General features: G+C 54.7%; 2 protein-coding genes across 3 annotated transcripts in view; one reads left to right on the top strand and one right to left on the bottom strand.

Moving 5' to 3' along the window:
• TSC22D3 (TSC22 domain family member 3) overlaps positions 1-20,378 on the top strand; it is a 235,093-nt gene that overhangs the window by 24,873 nt on the left and 189,842 nt on the right. The window lies entirely within an intron of this gene.
• On the bottom strand, positions 1,607-19,331 carry OCRL (OCRL inositol polyphosphate-5-phosphatase). 2 transcript variants are annotated; one of them, XM_062625835.1, is made up of 20 exons: positions 18,610-19,331; positions 18,438-18,533; positions 17,937-18,057; positions 17,687-17,848; positions 17,063-17,164; positions 16,515-16,629; positions 14,912-15,028; positions 14,605-14,792; positions 13,530-13,641; positions 12,377-12,486; positions 11,308-11,443; positions 10,343-10,453; positions 9,868-10,033; positions 9,418-9,653; positions 6,619-6,642; positions 4,524-4,643; positions 4,302-4,386; positions 3,735-3,862; positions 2,975-3,086; positions 1,607-2,895 (listed from the first exon to the last, which is right to left on the bottom strand). In XM_062625835.1, exons 2-20 carry the CDS (start codon positions 18,511-18,513, stop codon positions 2,771-2,773), a joined length of 2,346 nt encoding a protein of 781 aa, XP_062481819.1. In that variant the 5' UTR covers positions 18,514-18,533; positions 18,610-19,331; the 3' UTR covers positions 1,607-2,770. The 2 variants fall into 2 exon arrangements, with proteins under 2 accessions (XP_062481819.1, XP_062481820.1); XM_062625836.1 differs by lacking the exon at positions 6,619-6,642.

Raw genomic sequence — 20,378 nt, 5'->3', positions numbered from 1 at the left:
CCGGCTGCCCCCGAGCAGAGCCCTGCGGCCGTGCCAGGAGCGGCACCAGTGCCCCACGGCTGCACCGGCACCGAGAGCGGGGCTGGGCCGCCGCTAGGGGCTGCGCAGCTGAGCCCTGACCCCGGCCCCCCCTCACCCGCCGGGAAGGAGAGGACGCCCCGGTTGGGCTGCGGCCAGGCAGGGCCGGAGGAAAAGGCTCCTGGGCCGGGAGACCGAAGGAATCTCTGGCTTTTCCTGGCCTGGCCGGCTGCCCGCGGGCAGGTGGGGGGCGGCCGTGCTCCCCACGCTCCCGGTGTGCCGTGTGCCACGGCAGCAGCCATGCACCATGCTGGAGCCCTGCACGCTGGGCAGTGCTGGGGCATCGGCAGAGCGGGCAGGGGCAGACAGGGATGGGCGCTGCTGGAGCTGCATCTCCAGCAGATGTGGCTCTCCAGAGTGGGGCTCTCTGCGTGGTTGAAGCCAGAGGCTCACAAGGTCTCCGGAGCCATGGCCAGATGGTGGCTGTGCTCAGGCTGCTGCTGGGCTGCAGTTCTGGATGGCAGTGCTGGTCCTGGTGTGGTGCAGACTGGTGCTTTCCTGGGTCTTGGCCCACTGAGGGGGGGAAACAAGGATGCTGGGAGCCCTGGGAGAGGGGATGGGGAGGGGCTGAGCAACCACTGGAGCCCTCCAGAGCCTAGGGACAGTGGCTGGACAGGGCTCACCCTAGTGATGGCCATGCAGGAGGACATGGGACCCTCTGCCAGCATCACAGATCGTGAGCGTTCATAGCCAGTACATACTGCTTCCAGCTCCCCAAGTCCCACCACCAGACACCAGCAGCAGCCTCAGTCCCACTGATGGCTGTGGTGGGCTGAGCCCCCAACCTACATGCAGGTCAGGGAGCATCCATCAACAGCCCCCAGGCAGCCCCCTTCCTTGGGCTGGGCCCAGAGGATGCACAGGCCGAGGCTCCAGCCCCATCCCAGGAGCTTCGTGCTTGTTCTGGCATTTCCGCCGGCAGTGGCAGGAATGTGGTGGCCGCTGGAACAATGCGGCACCTTGCACCGGTCCCTCAGTGCTGGGGCTGCGGCAGCTGCCCAGGCACAGCCCTGCTCTCAAGGAGCCCTCAGGAAGCACATGGAGATGACACCGGCCAGGGTTTCCTGTGGCAGGACGTGCCGGATTCCTCCACCACTGCTTCAGTGGGGCCCAAGGGACCCGGACATCACTGCCGTGGTCTGCAACAGCCCTGTGCCATCAGCATCCTCTGTACCTGCTCTCCAAGGCCCTGCTCGCTCTGCGCTGACTCCACCATCCCCAGGATGCGTCTGTCAAATGGGGAACTGGCACGGGGCTGCACAGTGCCCGAGTGACAGCGGGCTGCCCAGGAGCAAGAGCAGGAACCAGGAGAACAATAACCTCCATTGCGGTCCCCCGGCTCTGCCCAGCACGATGCTGGGAGGGGCCCAGGACAGGCTCAGCTGCCTTTGGGAGGCTTCAGCCCCATAGACAGAGCCCTGGGCAGGGAGGATGGTGGAGCTGAGCCGCAGCTCTGCATCAGGGGATGCTGCAGCAGCTGCCCAGGCTGTGCAATGCAGTGACATGGTGACACCAGCGCAGCTCTGGGAACCTGGCGCAATGGAGGTTTATTCAGAACCAACTGTTTCCCAATAAATTACATCATTTAAAAAGTTTAAAGAGAAGAGGTGGGGTTGGGAGCCCCCAGCAACTCATTCAGCGGGGACCATGGAGCCACAGGACACCATGGGCCGAGCACTGGCACTGCAGCTCCGCTCTAGCAGTGGCCTCCCACAGCTGCTGGCCCAAGGTGGCAGGACACTGCTTAGTGTTTCCATGGGACTTATGCCCCCTCCTGCACCCATCAGCCACCAGGGGTATCCCCAGAATTAGAGCTGCTCCTCTAGGACTCAGGGTGCATTTCTGCCTCATCTCCCCTTCTTCCCCCACCTGTACTCTCTAGGGCAGGGCAGCATCTAAGGGCCCCTGTCTCCCAGCCTGTTGTAGCCTCATGGCTCTGCAAGCAGGGCTGGCCAGGACAGGAGCTGGGTCCTGCCCCACGCCACACACAGCAGCAGCCCTGATGAGCGAGGTGCTGCTCTCTGCCTGCCCCATCGCATGTCACAGAGGAAGGGGGGGCAAAGGGAAGGGACAACATAGAGCAAGACCTGGCTACAGTGCAGAAGGCTTGGAATGCAGTAGGGAGAGCTGTGTGCTGAGCCCTGTGTCCCAGGAGGGAGATGAGGGGATAACAACACCCCACTGATCCGGAGAGGCTGAATCTCCAGAGAATCTTTCTGGAAAGCTGCAGTCCAGCTTCCATGGCACAGTGATGGGGCATCAGGGCTGGCTGGGTCTGCTGTGGGGCAGAGGGTGAAACATACCCAACACCCGCCCAGGGCTCTTGCAGTACAGTCAGTGCACACGAGCACAGGCACCCCAGGGCCACGGCACGCAGGGTGAATGCCACGGCCCCTCCAGCAGCACTCACAGTCTGTGCCTGCCCCGCAGCAGCTCGAGAGAGGGGGGGGAAAGGAGAGAGAAGCATGACTGACACTGCTGTGGGCCGCTGGCACAGTGCTTGGGCACCACCAAATCTAGCCAAGGAGAGAGCAGGAGGCTCTTGGCATGGCTGGCAGTGAAGTGAGTGTGCAGATCCACTGCAGCGCAGGGTACAGCGATGGCAATGAGAGGGGAACATGTCCTTCCGACTGTAAACACGGCACTTGGAGTAGCTGGGAGCCTCCCCAGAGGCCCGGCCCCACTGCAGGGCTCACTCCTCATCCCCAGCCAGCAAGAAGCTGTAGAGGAAGTTGATGGCGCGCTGGCGGTCCTGCTGCGACTGCTTGGTCACTAGGTTGGGTGGTGGACGCAGGAGGAGGCTGGAAAACAGGGCAGCTGCAGAAGCAAGGACATGTGTGAGGGGCCGGGCACGAGATCCTGCCAGGCACAGGTGAAGCAGAGGAGTGTCACCTACCGATCATGGTGACACTGACTTTGTTGTCCTCAGAGTATCGGAGCAGCTCACGGAGGAACGACATCAGGTACCGGAACACGCTGCGGTGGCAACGGGGCAGCTGAAAAATCACCTGCAGAGAAGAGAGAAGGGAAGCCCCTGAGCTCCATCACCACAGCTGGGCCTAGGCTCCACAGGCAGAGCTTCCCTCTTTCACTGCCTTGAGGCCGTTGTGTGGCCACTGCATGAGCCACAGGCCTAGAAAGTGAGCAACAAGGTGACACTCGGGGGGCTTTGGCTCCCAGTAATGCTGCCTCCAGGATAACAGTGGCCCTAGGCAAGAATTCCCACTGCCCAGGGCCTGCTTCCCACTCAGTTCCTGTCAAGTCCCAGCTCTCACCCCTGTAGCTGTGCAGCAGCAGCAGCACAAAGACAGAGACAAGAGGTTTCCTGATGCAAATACCGAAAACATGCCCCAAACCTTCTTGCTCAGCCCAAGGACATGCTGGGCCTCGCTTCCCACTTTAAGAGCCACTCCAGGGAAGCAGAGGAACTGCAGCTCTGAGCAGTGTGGTGGAGGCTCTTCACTCCCTGGGGCTGCTCTTCCCACCTGCTCAGGGTGACACAGGCCACACACGGGGTGTCCTTGGGAGCCACCAGGCCCGCTGGAGATGCTGCAGCGCTGACCTGGCGCAGGAAAGCTCTGCCAGAGCACCTGGGATGCCCCACCCACCCCCAGGGCCAGCTCCAGCAGAAGCAGGACCCAGTGGCAGCTCTGTACCTGCCGGCAGAGGCGGCTGCTGTGTGACCAGTCCAGGCACCGCTGGTACAGCTCGTAGCAGATCACCGGCTCTGGCAGCGCCTCCAGGAAGATGAGGAGCGCCTCAGCTACCGAGTGGTTGCTGCCCGCTGAGCTCGCAGGAATCAAGGGGCATGTGAGGACATGGAACCTCCCTCCCAGCTCCTACCCCTCTGCCCACCCCTCTGGCCTCCCTGCACGGTGCCTCCTTGCTGCTCCCTCACACCAAAGCCACCCTCCTCCTTCTGCTAGCCCCCACCCATGGAAAATGTTCATCCACTCCCCTTGTGTTGCATCTGCCCCCCTCTCCCCCAGCTCCACATAGACCCTCTGCTCCATCAGCCGCTTCTAAGCTCCGGCACTTGACACAGTCTGGCAGAAGCTTCCAGAGCTCGGGCCCTGTGGCTGTGTTAGCCAGCACACGTTCAGCTTCAGGAGAGGTTATCTCAGAGGGAACAAAGGGGACTCTGCAGCTAAAGGTCACAGATGAGCTCTCCCAAGGGCTGTGATCCAGCAAGATCCTGTAGAAGTCAGGCACAGCAAGGATACGGATTGTCTCAGGGATACTGGTGTCCAGGCAGTCAATGATCTGCTCCAACTCTTCCTGCATGCCTGGAGTCTGGAACAGGTCCTCCTGCCGAAAGCAGCACAGGGATGGACAACATCACCCTCCTCACAGTGACAGCGGGGTGGAGGCTGTGCCCCCCAAACCGGGCTGAGCTGCAGGACCCAGTGATGAATGTGGCACCCAGCACATGGGGCTGTCCTCACCTGGTGGCAGGCATGCTTGAACAAGTGATCCACCAGCAGCCACACCTCCTTCGGCACCTGCAGCAGCGTCCCGCCATCCTCCTCGCTGTCCAGAGAGCCCATCTGAGGCACAGACTTCTCCTGTGGCCAAGAGCACATAAAGGTGTCGGGGAAACCCCAGTCCCCCCAGAAGGGTCTGGGTGGAGAAAGCCGGGAGAGCAGAAGCAGCAGGACCCAGCACCCATCCAGCCTCACTTGCTCTTTCAGTGCAGAGCCATTGCTCCGCAGGTCCCATTTTTCTCAGGTTCCTTTCCCCATTTTCCTTAGGAGAGGATCTGCTGAACACAGACTGTCCCAACACCACCGTCACGTTTTCCCACTTACTCATGCAAAGCAGCTGATGAGCTCAAGCTCGAGTGCTCAGGAGCCTCCAGCAGCACAATCTTTATCAGGACCAGTGATTGCTTGATTTTACTCTCATTTTACAGTCCTCATGTTCCTGTGTGCTCCTAGGCCAGAGTCATGCACTGCTCTCCTGCAGTCCATTCAGCAGAGACCCCAGAAGAGACCAGCAGGAACAGGAGCAGAACCCAGGGGACACAACCCAAGGACACCACCAGAGAAGCACCACAAGCCAAATGCAAAGCGCTTTCTTCCAGCAGTCAGCTTCCATGACAATCACAGAATCCCAGCCTGGTTTATATTGGAAGGGACCTTAAAGCTCATTGAGTCCCAACCCCCTGCCATGGGCAGGGACACCTTCCACTAGGGCAGGCTGCTCCACGCCATGTCCAACCTGGGGACGGTGGTGGCTGCCCCTCACACAATCACTCACAGCTCGTGCTTTGGCACCGGCAGTAGCCGCACACAGAGCCCAGCTCTGCCCTGCACACTGCCAGAAGACACTAGGACGTGCTGCCCCGCTCACCCAAGCACACAGGGGAGGCTGGGAAGCAGCATGTCAGGCAAGAGTGTTACAGCTTTCCTTCCTCCAAGGAGGAAGAGGTGAGAACTGTGGAGCCTCCCTGCGAGTCGAGGGCTCCTCAGCAGCAAACCCCAGGCCAGCGGCACTGCGGCACAGTGCCAGAGGCTGCCCTTGGCATCACCGGATAGCTGCAGACACCCCCAAGGCAGAGACCCCGGTGGCTTAGAGCAGAGGAGGAGGTGGCTCAGAGCAATTAAAGGATGTGGAGGAAGAGCAGGAGCCTTCGGCTTCCCGTGTGCCTTGGCCGGGCACCGAGCGCCCTCTCCTGCCGTGTGCGGGCAACGGAAGGCGAAAGAAAAGGAGAAAGGGGGGAGGCGGAGGAGGAGGCCTTTTGCAAAGGCTCTTCCCAGAGGCAGGAACCAGCCTCCTCCCTCCCCTCTGCCAGGACCAGCCTGGGAGCTTCATCTGGTTCAACACCTGCGTTCAATCCCCTCTCGAGAGGGTTCATCCATTATCTCTCCTGTTTTATCCTGCCACTGCTCTGGCAGCGTGGGGATGGAAAAGCCACCCAGCCCAGGACATCAGTACAGAGCCAGCTCCAACGAGCCACCACAGGTGCAAGGGAGCAGGAATGTACCTGTCACACATCCCAGCACCTCCCACTTGCTCTTCAGTGGCAGATCTGACCCACTCAGCCTCCAGTGCAAAGCAAAGCAGGGATCCTTCACCTGGGCAGTGAGGCAGCAGGCGAATGTCTGTCCCTGTGCAAGGTGCTTCCTCAGCCTCCGCAAGGATGCGGCAAGATGGAAGGAGCAGAATATGTCAGTGTTAATTCAGCTCCCTTTGCACAGGGATGGGCACGGTTAGAGCCAACTCAGGTATGCTACAGGGTGCCAATGGTTTCACTGCTGGAATAAGGGGAGCTCTGTGTCTGTCACCAGAGACAGCTGCTGAGCTCTGATCAGCAAATTGGGCTCACCCCATCCTGGCTGCAGGGTCACTCTGTGCTCTGGCAGTGGAAGGGATGTGTGGGATGCAGTTCTCATGCAGCCCACAGCGTTGCTACGGGGTTTTGCTGGGACAAACACTGCCTCTGCACCCCCTTCCCTTCCCTCTGCAGCAGGCAATGGGGACACCCGCTCGCTACAAACAGGTCATGAGAAGCAGGACCCCAGCAAGGGGTTGTGTTACCTTTTCTAAGAAGCTGTCTTCTCCCTGAAAGCGGTGGGAAGGAGAGAAGAGGAAAAGGTATGGTTAGGGGGGAGAGCCATTCTTCAAGTAAACAGAAAGCCAGTTTGCATCACAAGAGCCAGTGAAAGCTGGGTCCTCATGCGTTCTGCTGACACGGCCGAAGTTAAATCTGCTGCGAGAGATCTGCCTGCCAACGAGCACAAATCCTGCTCACATGATGCCCAACCTCGCCAGGATTTGTACCAACTCCTCACAGGGGCCTGGCAGCAGCGCTGCTCACATACAGAACAGCCCAGGCTGAGAGGTGTCCGTCAGGATGAGCTTCCCTTCCCAAATCTTCCCAGGCAGAAATCAACATTCCCACATCATTTCAGCCACCTTCCCCCGACCAGGCCAGATATAAAACATTCACCAGGCTAAATCTGTGCTCCTGAGCTTGTGGCAGCTGTGGAGCTGTCAGGTCCCCTAAGCAGCTTTGTGCATCATCAGGGAAATGAGTGTTTGTGCTCAAAACCCCATGCTGCCTCTATCTAATAGCATTAGCATGCAGCAAGGAGCTCGGCAAAGCCCCTCCAGGCTGCATGTCCCATCCCTTGGGCAACCCTGACATCCAGCATCCAACCAGCACGCTGCAGGCTGGTGAGGTAGAGGGGAGAAGCTGTTGGGTGGAGCCCACAGGAGGAAACTGAAGCAGGTTGCCCAAGCTGAGCTTGATGGATCAACATTTCAGGGTGGGAGTAACCAGAAAACATTCAAAGGCTGTGCTTGACACAGTCACAGACATCCTGATACTGCCCTGTGAGTCCTGCAGTGCTGCTGTCTTTGGAGGCTTGCTCAGCCACAACAGTCCAGTCTCTTGCAGGGCACAGCCTGCTCAGAACACAAGCTGATGCAGGCTCCTCTCCCAGTCCCAAATTTGGGAATAAGCTAGCCAGGCTGCACAAGAGCCCACTCCCTTCTGAGTCACCTCAGCAGTCCCACTCCCACCTACCTAATTGCCCTGCTCATCACCTCTCTCCTGTGTTGTTCAGCACCACTGGCTCCGTGAGACTAACCTGCTCCTGGCAAAGATTCTTCAAGAGGCTTTGTAAAGCCCACAGTAGGATCCCAAGACAAAACCCAAAGGTGGGATGCTCAAGCATCAGCAGTTTCTTCCAAGAGAACCAGGAGCTATTTCCAAGCAAGCTTACACCTGCCATCTGCTACCCTGCATCGAATCACCTCTCAGACCTTGTCTGTGTTCTCCAGGTCTCCCTCTGCTGAAGACAACAGAGCCCAGCCAGGCTGAGAAATGCACCCACTGCAGTGAAAGACGAGCCCTAACACTACCTACATGCAGGAGGGGAAATGGTTCTCGACACACACACACACACTGCCTGCCTCATGCACAGCCTAACCCTCAGTGAAATCACACAGAGGGACCAGAACACATTTGGGTTAGCACAGGCACTGCTCTGCCTGTGGGAAGGGCTCCTTCTGCCCCATGGCATTTCCCATCTCACAGATATGATCAAAACCAAAAGACCCAAAAATAGCTCTAACATGACAGCAGCTTTATAATCCAAGTGATTGCATTTTGCTTTGAGCAGTTACATTATGCTCCTTGAGTTTGCTTAGCTTATTATGATCGAGGTCTTGAAGTCACACTGACCTCCCCAAAAGCAGAGACTATGCTGCAGATAAGGCGACAGGGTGCTTTTCTCTGACTGGTTTACTTCCTGTATCTGGTTTGCTTCCTGTACTTCCGTACATTTCACTGAATAACAGAAGGTGGTAAAGGAAGCAGAATAAGCCTCAGAAGTACCCTTAGAAAAGCAATGATGTGTGTCTGTGAGGGCAGAAAATAACAGTGGGCCTGAGTTCCTGTCCATCAAGCGAGAAATGAGTGCTAAACACTGAGCAGGAAAAGGCAGGTGGAACAGCCCCCAGGACCGATGAGATGCTCCAGAACAAGTTAACACACTTCTAGAACAAGACTTATTTTCAACTGAACCTTGAAGAGCATGAGGAACCTGCAGCCAGGGTGAGCTGTGTGAATGGAGGAGGCAAACCCTGCATCTCACCTCCTGGGCTCTGCTTCACCTGATCTTGTGATGGCAAAACCAGAACTCTGATATAAAACCAGCCTTTCTGTATGCTGGGCCTGGGAGAAAAGCAGACACAGACAGAGGTGGGAATGGCAGAAGGCAGCAAGAGCCTGGTGTAGCTGCTGGAGAGCTGGGTCACAGTGGTCAGCAGGAGAGGAACTGGCCAGAGAGGCTGTGAGACTGGCCACGGGCTGAGCTGCACCCATCAGCACACTGACCAGCATCAGAGTCCTTCTCTCGGTCCTGCTTTTGCTTGTTCCTCCCCTTGAGCAGTGCGAGTGCCACAACCAGCAGAAGGAAAAGGATCCTGGAGCCCTGTAACTGCAGAAGCAGCCTGGGCACCTCGGAGGAGAGCATCTCAGGCATACCTCTTGTGACACAGCAGTGCCACCCGGCTGAGCCTGCCAGCACCAGCATGACAGTAATACAAAGCACAAGGTGCTGGGATCCCTTTTTGTTCCTCCAAACAACATTTAGAACCTACTCAGAAACTGGGACAAAGCACTTGCTGTTCAAAGCCATTGGTTGTGGTGGAGGGAAAGAACGAAGGAGCACAGGAAAGGAGCACAGAAAGGAGCTCCAGAAGAAGTGCATCAGCTAGGAGCCAGAGCAGCTGACCCACACTGAGGGCATCACTCCTGCTTTTAGGAGTAAAGAGAGGGGAAATTGCTCTCTCCCTGTTAGGGAGCTGCTCCAGAACGCAGCTACTCACCAGGTCAATGAGTTTGGTGACTGGAACTTCTCGGATCGGTCGTCTCATTCGGCATAAGGCCTCCAGGGAGGTGCCGAAGCAGCTGGGCAGGTAGGTCCCACTGATGGTGAGGAAATAATCCTTCCCCCGGTCCAAGTGAAGGACAAGAATATCCTCAATTTTATCCTCACCAGAGTTCAGGAGGGTAACCGAGTCCTTGCTGACGTATACGTCCAGGGAGATGTCTGTGCTCTCATCTGCAACAGACAGGAGCTCTCAAGAACTCACATTCACTCTCTAAAAGGGGCGACAAGGACAAATATACAGCAGCAGGGACCAAGGCCACAGAACCGAGAAGACAGACAGGAACAACGGCAAGAAAGGTGAGACACGGGAATGACAGGATGGATGGGATGGAGGTGGGGTGGGAATCTACCCCAGCACACATGGAGAAACCATGGTGAACCTCACCTGGCTCCAGGTAACCCTCACAGGGCTCGGCTCGCAGCCATGGCTTACAGTAGTGGTTGTCGTTCAGCTTGGGGATGAAGGAGAAGTGGCAGGTGACCTGCCCGTTGTTGGTGATCTGGAACTTCTGCTTCTGCAGCTGACGGAACTTCACGTTCTGAAACTCAAACTGCAGAGCAAAGAGAAAACACAAACCAGGTTAGCAGCCAGGAGGGTACACACGGGTAGGCCCCCAGACTCTGTAGCAGCAGCCCGTGACGGGAAGTGCCCATACAACGCAGAACTCCCAGCAGAAGACCTGCCAAGAAGCCAAGCCAAGATGTCCCTTCAATCCAACTCCTGAGCATAAGATAATGGATAAAGTCCAATTTCCCATAATCCAGTTTACTGAATCAAAGTCTTTAAAAGTAGCTCTAGCACTTCCATGGCTGCTGTGTAGGGAAGTGACAAGGTGGGAAGTGGCAGGTTTCATCCTCACTTCTCTCCTGCTTAGCTCCAGCGAAGGCAGGAAGTCATTCTCCATTCTGTCCATTAAGCGAACAATGTCTTCGAACAACTTGCGATACTTCTGCTCATCCACAACCTTTACCTGTGGGAGACCAGGAAACACTCAGCAATCTTCCTGACCCCCCTCACTGGGACCCTTTGATCACGAGCCAGCTGCAAGAGTGAACTATTTCTCCAAGCACTTGCTATGTGCAGCTGGGAACCTGAGAGAATCCACATATGTGGAGGCACCTCCAAGCTGTGTGTGCATCTTCACTTGTGTTTTACCCCCGCTGATGTTACCTGGGTCTTCCTGGCCACTGACCACACTGCTGGGAGATTCCTGGGGGTGGTCTCTGGGGTCAGCACTGGCACCCCACAGCATTACACGATTCTCTAGAGGAAGAGGAGAAAAGCTCTCCTTTAAGGAGGCCTGAGCTACCTAAGGAGTAGTAGGTAGCAAATATGGACATGGACCGTCTCCACTTGGCAAGCTGGGGAACCCAAACCTGCTGCCAGCTGTTTGGCACTACAGAAATCCAGATGTGAACCAGTGACACACTTCTCTTAACACACCAGAGGCAACACTGCAACAGCAGGGACACCTATTGCAGGTTTCTGCTGTGTCTCTTTGTGGAGGAAAGAAACCAGCAGCTCACACATTGTAGCAGCAGTAGCTATCCTGGGTTATACCCTGGAAGCCAAGCAGCACAACTGAAGCAGTCACCTGCAGTCACTGCACGACCACACCAGCTGGGGTAAACCCCAGATCTCCCCCGTTACCATGGGGTGACGCTGTCCTGGCCACAGCACTGTGCTGTTTGCTGCAGGAGCTGGCACTCTGCAGCACACTTCCTCCATGGACACACTTTGGCTTTACTACTCTGTCCCACTGCAACAGCACTAGCAGAGGTGCCTTGACTTCACAGCCCCACCCCAGCACATGAGAGTCGTTACCCCGATACGGAAGAGCGCGCTGACGGGCTTGTGGTCGCTGGTCTTCAGGTCCATGTGGCTGCCATAGCGGAGCTGGGTGATGCTCCCCCCTCTCCACAGGATCCGGTCGCACCATGCCGGCACACGACACTTCCCACTGTGAAGGGGAACAGGCTGCCAGGGACATCCAGCAATCCCAATGAAGCACTTGAGCTGCTCCTCCTCCCAGCCCAGCAGCTCAGCCACCCCCATGGACTGACTGCAGAGGGGCTGAACTCCCATTGCTTCCCTCCACTCGAATACCATGCTATTTCTTCTGCTCTCTTCCCCTTTCCCTGTGCAGTAGGCCGAAATTCCCCGTCCTTTCCAGCACCAGGAAATAAACCAATCTCGGCCACGGCTGCTTCCACAGCCCGAAGCCATGTGTACTATGACCCGGGCTGCCCTGGTTTCTTTTGCTGCCATATCTTTCTGCCCACTATAGTCTGACCCATCACTATTGTTTCCACTATGGAAAGTCTACTCAGCTATTACTACTCTGTTATGAACTCTGAAACCTGGGCTATTGTTCTGCAGATTAACTACTGTGCTGATTCATAAACACAGGCAGAGCAAAACCCAGTCTCTGAATGGTTTGTAAGTCCTCCTTGGGAGTTTCTCTATTTGGAGCAAACTTCTGCAGCAGATACAGGAACACCAATGGGAGGCACCAAGCAGGAATCACTGTGCAGGTCAGGTGAGAGGATGACCCAGAGAGTGCTTCCTTAACCTCTCTAATTCCTTTCTCATCCTTTGTCTGTCTCCGGTAGCAGAACCCCCACCAGTGCAGGGCCACCTATAAGTGCACGCTTCACTTGCTTCATCTCTTGGAATCATCAACAGCTGATGTTTAAGGCAAGTCCTTGGTCAACAGACACAGGCTCTGCCTATTCCAGACAACAGGGACAACAAAGGAGTGTAAAGCTGTTTGTACTCCAGCCACCAGCACAGCACTGGGGGGGACTGCCAGCTCCAGGAAGGAGGAAGTCAAGTTTTATGAGGAACTGCTTTTTGTGCAACAGGTAAAGGTGTGCATAGGCAGGTGATTTACCTGGAGTCCCAGCGGTCTGTTTTAGAGTCGTATTTGTATGTGGGGATGAATTTAATCTCTCCCTCAGTGAAATCAGCAAACGCCTTCTTCTGCATGCGCTGAATATTCAGCTGAAGCAGGGAAAGAACACTGTAAAACACACCAAACCCACCCAAACACTCCCCCAACACACAGAGCAGTGTCAGAGAGTAGATCTACAGGCAGAGCAATTGGAACCTGGGGCTGTGGGGTTCACCAGACACCCTCTCAGACCTCAAACCTTCAAAAAAGGTAAAACCTCAGCAGGAGTGGAATGTTTCCTAACCAGACTGAGCACCCTCTGGCACAGTGCTGCCCACCAGAACATGCAGACAGAAAACAACACTAAATGGAAATATTAGTTGCTAATATAATTAGTGCTAAACACAAGTTTCATTAGTTTTCAGGCTTAAGCATCACCATCAGAAATACTTCAGTGCCAATCACTTTAGCAGCAGCCTCCCGCAGGGTGCTGGGCTGACAACCTGGCACCACCTTCCTGTTCCTGAGTTGTTCTCCTCATAAAAAATCCAAGCTACAGTTATTTGCTGCATGAAGCCCCACAGCACAGAAATGAGCTGCAGAGCAGAGTCAACCAGATTCACTGTTGTGTGTCAGAGATGGTGGCACACCATGTCTGTTCACGTTTCACAGGTACAGCCCTTCATCTTATAGGCACATCTTGTGCTCTCCCAGTTTTCAGTGAGCTGCAAGGAAACGCTGACTGGGGAAAGCTTCAGCACAGAACTGGGGTCAGCCTGGCTGAGACAGAGCCTTGCCCTGGCTACAGGTGCTGGTCTCCAAATCAACACCTCCTCCAGAACACTGACTGCAGCAGCTGTAGTTGCTGTTACCAGTTCTGATGTTCTAATCCGCAGTTTGTACATAAGAGAGGAAGAACTCTGCCACTGAGATGCAAAGATACAGGAATTGCCAGAGTCACCCAGTGAGTGCCAATATAACGTACAATCTGCTTTTGTTTGGAGGCTTGATGTCACCAGGACACCCCCAGCTATGTCGAGGGTCTGTGTCTACATGTACAGACGCTTATTTGTCAGCTCCTCCCAAACCCAGGCATATGCCAAACCAAGATGCCCTCAAGAGTACACAGCAAACGTAAGCAGAGTTCACTGACCTGGTCGTATGTCAGCAGCTTCTGAAGCTCGTTCTTACTGATGAGACTTTTCACTTCACTGGCATCAGGGAGACAAAGCCTGTAGTTCAAGTCTCCCAGCCAGATGACAACACTGAAATCAGAGGCAAACATGCAGAAGAGCCAGTGGTTACTACCACAGGACATGCAGGGGACAAGGGTGTAGGAGAATGGATGGTGGGTGGCTGGTGGTTGAGACGCATGGAAGACGAAAGAAGACATGAAAGACTGAGTCTGGCAGTAGGGTTTCTGGCACTACAGCACTAACCCCATCCCTTTTGGAATCCCTCATAGGACGGAAGACTTGGTTTACTGGGAGATACTGGAGCTTGCCTCAGTTTGAGAACAGCCCCACAACACCACCAACTCTAATGAAGGGAAAGCTGCATCTCAGCACCTTCATAGCCTCTCAGGCTACACAAACTCCACTGGGTAGTGAGGCTCTGCTGGTGCACAGAAGGGCTTGTTATGCAGGGCTGGGCTGTCGGGCTGCTCTGACACCACAGCTTTGCCACTTCCTTTTCCACTGCCTTCCTCTCCGGCAGCCCAGGCCAGTGCTACATCCCCGCCTAGCACAGACGGGCTGAGGTAGAGCTGCCAAAGCACAGCTGGGTTCCTGACAAGTTTGTCTCAGTTGCACCTCATCAGTGCCTGCTCTGACCCTGCTACTCTGGGCCTTCCAACAGGCCTTCATCCTTCCCATTACCAGCAGCTAAAGAAACACTTGTGCTACTCACTCTTTACCCCATAAAGGTTTCATTTAAAGATTAAAATCTAAACTCCTCTCTGGCATCAAAGCTCTTCCTGTTTATAGCCAAACCTTAACATTTCCATTAGCAGAAATCAAGGATAATCTAGTATTTGGAGTTTTTTTTCTGTACTATAATTCAGTCTACATTTTATTTCCAGTTTTTAAATGGTTTAAATGTTAACTACAGAAGTATTAATCATTTGTATCAGGTTTATGAAAACTTCACTTACGTGCTTTGTCACACACATGGCAGAGTCTGATTTGGATTATTCAACACCAAAAGGGAAACCAGCCAAGCAAACTCACTCATGTTTCATGATGTTGACGTGAGGTAGGCTCTCATCTGGGGTTACAAAACTCATCCGAGCACAGATGTCCTTGTAGTCCTGATTCCGCCGCTCGAAGTCCTCCACATGCGCGGCGAGGTGGGAGTTAACGATGCAGAAGGTGGTGTTGTGGAACACAAACCTCACGGCCACGCCACCTTTGTTGCCCTGGGGAGAGCAGGGAGCAGCAGTGAGAGAAGGTGAGGCCCCAGGGAGGAAACATGATGGCTCAGACTGGGACAGACCCGGTCGTATTGCTCTTGCAGGGACCGGTGCTGGTGACTCACCATCTTCCCCATGACTCCCGTGCCCACAGACTCTGTCACGATCTCTCTGATATTGCTCAGCTGATCCTTCTTTGCAAATATGAGCAGCATCATCCCAACCAGACGGACCATTTGCACCTGCAACAGTAAAAGGGATCCTGGATCCTCGGTTCTCAGCCTGGCAGTGAGATGCAGCACCTCTGATCTGCCTGCTGTTCTAATTCTCTGGCCCCCCTCTTTCTCTTCCTTGTCATGTTTTGTAGGCAATCCCTGCTTGCAACACCGCCCACAGGGACTCCTGTCTCAAAGCAAGGTTCTGGAGGACAATCTGTCACACCCAGTAGCCATCAGCTGTGCTGAGCTCACTGTAGTCCCCACTCTGGTGCCTTCCTACAAACAAAACTCATGAGGTAAGAGGAACACAACAAATACGTAGCAGAGCTGCTGGTGAGGTCTCAGCCTTTGGCTCTGCTCAAGTCATCAAAACTACCAGAGGAAGATACCTCGAGTGCTTTAGCAGAGAGCTGCTGGCCACGGGTCCAGCTGGAAGTCAGTGCTCACCTTTGCTTACTCAGAACTACCGTGAAGGCAGCGAGGAATGGACAGAAGTTTTTGTTTCCTGAGGCAAACATGCCTAACACGTGGGGTATCAAAAGGCAGCCACCCCCCTGCTTGTCAGAAAGCCCTTGTTCTCTAATGCAAAGAGCCTTTTTCTGGAGCTATGAAGTTCTCTACTACAGAGCTCAGCCCAGAGGCATTAACACAGCCCTGATGTGTACAGTCCCAGCAGGGAGCTCAGGTCTGCGCTGATCTTTCACCCATGCCAATGCACTCTCCAGCCCATGACCTCCTGGTACCTTCAAAACAGTAGGGCCATAACTTGGAAAGCCAGAAACAAGGCCTAATCTCCTCGAGCACAGTCCACACACTCCCTTTAGAGGCATAAAACCATTCAGATGTGTTAGGATTAAGCCTAGGTAGTGAGGGGTGAAGCTGAAATCCAAGGTCAGCTGGAAGAGTGGCTGAGCAAAACCCAAAGCAAGCAGGACAGGGGTGGGAGAGGCACAAGGGGCTGAGAAGGAAGGTAGGAAACTGAGTCACGTACTCCTGGCTGGTAGAAATGTTTGCTACAGCAGAGACAAAACCAGAGGCTTGCTCTGAACCAGCCAGAACAACATCCGGCTGCCACGGCTGAGTTCTGACCCAAGGCAGAAGCCTCGGAAGACTTCACCTCACGGTTTTTCCTTGAAGGAATGGGATAATTTATTAACTGAATTTACTAGCTCAAGACATGCCTTGCTTCCACAGTACAAGGGTGAGAGGGTAACACAGAGAGAGAGCCTGCTGGGATTCTGTTGAGCACACCACCTCCCTGACACCCACCTTGTATTCATCGCCTTGTTTTGATCCCCATCTTTATAAACTTCTACATCAAAGCGCAATATCCCCTTACATCTCTGGGGCAGCAACAGACTCTCTAGATTTCAGTTGGCATGTTAACAGCACACACATGCCCAGCACATATCCTTGGTTCCTCCAGTCACTGTGCTTGAGAAGTGGCAGCCTGTTTCTCTTCCCACAGTGCCAACTCCTCAACCATATCCCAGCACTGAACAGAACTCACTTTCTTGTACTTGGCGTGGGGGTGCAGGGCTTTCTCCACGGCAGCCAGCCACTCCTGCTCCTTCACAGAATCAAAGTAGAAAAAAGCCTCCGTGCTGAGGTCCAGCTCCTGGAATCTACAAAACCAGGTTCACTGAGCACGTCCCAGCTCACTGACAGCCCACCCTCAGGGAGGCCAACGTGAAGCCTCCAGTTTGGAAGAAAAGCTCCTTACTCCCGCTTGCTAAGTGAAGCAGAATTTCCCCACAGTGCCTCTGAGACCCCACACAACACATGCCAGCAACTGTCTCTGACCAGCATTACTCTGGCTAGAGGACAACCAGAGAGCCCCTTGCATGCCCTAAGGGATGTTTTATTATGTCATGCCAGCCTTTAACCCAGTACTCTGCCTCATCCAACTGGCTCTTTCCCCTCGGACAGCTCCTCTGAGACACAGCTCAGCTTTGTGGAACATCTGAAGAACTTAAACCAAATACAGCCCAGCAGGATCCAAGCAAGAGCAGCAAGAAGCCCAGCACTATGTGTACATACAAGGTGGCTGCTGCTCACCCGATGCAGTAGACATCTGGAGGCTCCGTGTCACACACCAGCCAGGGCTCCAGGCCACTGTCTGGAGACTGCCCATTCACATTCCACGTTCCCACAAAAAATCTGCAACACAAAAGCAGCTGAACCATTAGAAAACACAGAGACAGTGCCAGTGTCAGCACAGTCTCTCCAATGGGCTCAGAGCATAGGAGCCTCCCAAATGGGCTCAGGGCCCCCAGCCCAGGCTGGGAGCAGACATCTGTGAGCTGTCCCAGCTAAGGGGCAACTGAAGCTCTTCCAGGCTTGGTTTTCAGTGACACCCATCATGCTACAGAGCTAAAGATGTCTCACCAGGGTCAGTGAACATCTGTTTTTTTTTAACACCATGCCATGTGGGGCATTACTAAGTGTGGTGGGACAGCACCTTTATCCTCCCTTCACCCAAGCGAGGTGTCGAGAGATCAGACACACAATGTGAAGCTGCAGCATGGGCACTTGCTGCCCCTCAGTGTTCACTGCCCCTGCTTGGCCACCAGAGCTGCCACACACCAGCAGCTGTCAGGTTTCAAACTGGGGCTGGATGCAAGCTCCCAGCAGAGCCGACAGTGCCATGGCCCTACACACACTGCTCAGGACAGCTCTCACCTGAAGTTGTGAAGGTTGACATACGCCTTCTCCCTCTTGGCAAGCAGGTGCTTGATGAGCCCCTCCCGCTGCCCTGACTGGCTGCTGGGCAGGAACATCTTGCGCATCGTGTTGGTCACTTTTGGCTGGTCTCTGGAGGAACCGTCTCTCTCTCGGTGGAATCTAGGAAGGAAGCAAGAGCAGCTTCAGAACCAGTTCTGCTGTCTAGGAAGAGAAGGGAAAAAGGGAACAGATTCCCCATGCTACTTACTGCCTGTTCTGAGGCACGGGAGGTGGGGGGGGCTCCCGGCGAGAGCCTGCTTGGTGGTTTTGCCCATTTCTTTTCTCTTCTAGGCTCAGAGCAGTGAAGTCATCCTCAAACCCCAGAGCCCCTGTCATGAAAAAATCAGCACAATGCCTGAGAAACCACTTAAAACTGCTCAGATCAAGAAGGAAGGATCACAGAAAGTGAAACCACAAGTGATAATAGCAGCGGAATGGCTTTAACCTGCCAGAGGGGAGACTGGGATGAGATCTGAGGCAGAAGTTCTTCCCTGTGAAGGTGCTGAGGTGCTGACACAGGGTGCCCACAGAAGCTGAGGCTGCCCCATCCATGGCAGTGTTCAAGACTGGGCTGGACAGGGCTTGGAGCAAGCTGCTCTAGTGGAAGGTGTCCCTGCCCGTGGCAGGGCTTGGAACTGGGGAAGCATTAAGGTCCCTTTAAACCCAACCCCATCTGTGGTTCTATGAAAGGTGACAGTGGGTTCAGTACCTGAAGAAGAGGCCTGGGAGAGGCCCGGGAGGTTCTTCTCCACCTGATGCCAGCTGGATGAGTCCTTTGGCTCCATAGGAGAAGCTTTCAGGTGGGCTGGAAAAAATAATTATCAGGCCAGTGAGAAAGTGGTGGCAGTGGGGCCACCCCAAACACCCTGCAGCTCTGTTACCTTCCTGGATGCTCTGCACCTCCGCCAGGAACCCCAAGCAATGCTCCTCATCCGGGATTTCAAAGAGCCGCTCCGCTGCCTCCTCTCCCTGGATCCGGACCTTGCAGCCTGCTGCAGGCACAGACACCCTCAGCCCTGCTGGCTGCAGACGCTGCACCCCAGAAGTGGCAGATTTCTGTGTGTCCTCTGAGCTCACCCATGAAAGCCAGCTTCCAGCTACTGCTTCCAGTGGAAATCTGCATTTAAGCTAACAGCCCTGTGCTGCTGAGATCCCCCTCCCCAGCTTGGGCTATCACCAGTTATGTTCTCCTGGCTTTAGGAATACTCCTCCCTACTGTGAGCTCTGAAAGAGTGAAAGAAACTTCCTGAAGGGGAAAGCAGCACTGGTGACCACCCAGAGCGCTGTCAGCACTGACACAGGCCACAGTAACCCTGGCTCAAGAAAAGGCCAAAGGGATGAAGGGAGCTGAGGGTGGTTCTGAGAGCAGTGCAGGGCCTGGAGAAAGGACTGAAGAAGTTTGACCAACTGCCAACACTTTAATCTGGGCATTTAAAACCATGTCTGTCATGAGACACGACTGTCAAAGAGCCAGAGCACATCATCAGGGGAAACACAATCCCTGCTTTGCCAAAGATGAGCACAAAGCACGGCGGGAGGTTCTGAAGGTAAAAAGAGTGCGTGGCAGTGCCCAGCCTGATCCCCAAAAGCAGCTTTAGCCTCACAGCTGCAGTTACGAAACTTACTGTTTGCAGCTATATCAATCAGCAGCGTTTCTTCTGCCTCTGGAAAGAGAAACGTGGGATCAGGAGAGGTCACACTGGATGCTGCAGTAACTGAGCACTCAGAAAGCACACTGCCTGCTGCCAGCCACAGAGGAGCTGGGATCTGCATCTGTACTACTCATGTGCTCTGGCAGAAGGCACAGTCCTGTTTGGACATTCACTTCCCACCATCCCAGAGTCACAGGGGAGGTTCCCACATCCAGACGGTTTGTTCAGCATCACTCTGGGAAAAGACCAACCTGACAATGAACTTGAGAGCTTGCCCTACACACTGAAGTGATGGGCAGAATCATGCTAGGTTGCACAGAGGCTTTCAGCCAGCCCAGGGAAACATGCTTTCATTCCTGAACAAGTAAGTGCGCCAGGGATGGGCGCTGCTGTTTCAGTTCTCTCAGGGCAAAGCCTGGAGCTCTGTTCCATTCCGTGGCTGAGAGCTGACAGTTCAACAGCCCCAACAGTTTTGATCTAAACATGCAGGAACCAGAGTAAAGCTCCCAACTCTTGCTCTCATGGAGCATGAAGACGGACACCAGCAGGCACCAGATTTCAGGCTCTGCCTGACATCAAGCCCCCCACTGATGAGCCACCATGCCCCCCCAAGCTGAGTGCCAGCAGGGGAAGTTGATCCATGCAGCAGGAGGAAACAGCATTCCACGAGTGGTAAGTTTTAGTTTCAGGGGGAAACAGCATCAGACCCATGCGGGCGCTCATGGGCATGGCAAGAACTGCTGAGACGCAGCAGTGCTGGCTCCGGCAGAAGTACCTTGCACACATCTGAAGCGGCTGTTGATGGGGATGTAATCCGGAACGGAGCTGTCCTTCTCCTGGGACTGGATAAGTATCCTGGAGACAGGAGAAAGGCTTGTAAGAGCAGAGGAGCAGCTCCCTGCTTGCATAGGGAGACAGAGGCACGAGAGCCGCACTTACAGATCTCTATCGCTGTACGACGGGAGAGGAGCACGGAAAGGGGCAAACAGCCCCGGAGC

Source organism: Pezoporus occidentalis, unplaced genomic scaffold (assembly GCF_034315485.1).
Source record: "Pezoporus occidentalis ecotype Australia unplaced genomic scaffold, CSIRO_AGI_Poc_V1 ctg283, whole genome shotgun sequence".
In the NCBI taxonomy this organism is placed as follows: Eukaryota; Metazoa; Chordata; class Aves; order Psittaciformes; family Psittacidae; genus Pezoporus; species Pezoporus occidentalis.
This window is presented reverse-complemented; position numbering and strand designations above follow the sequence as displayed.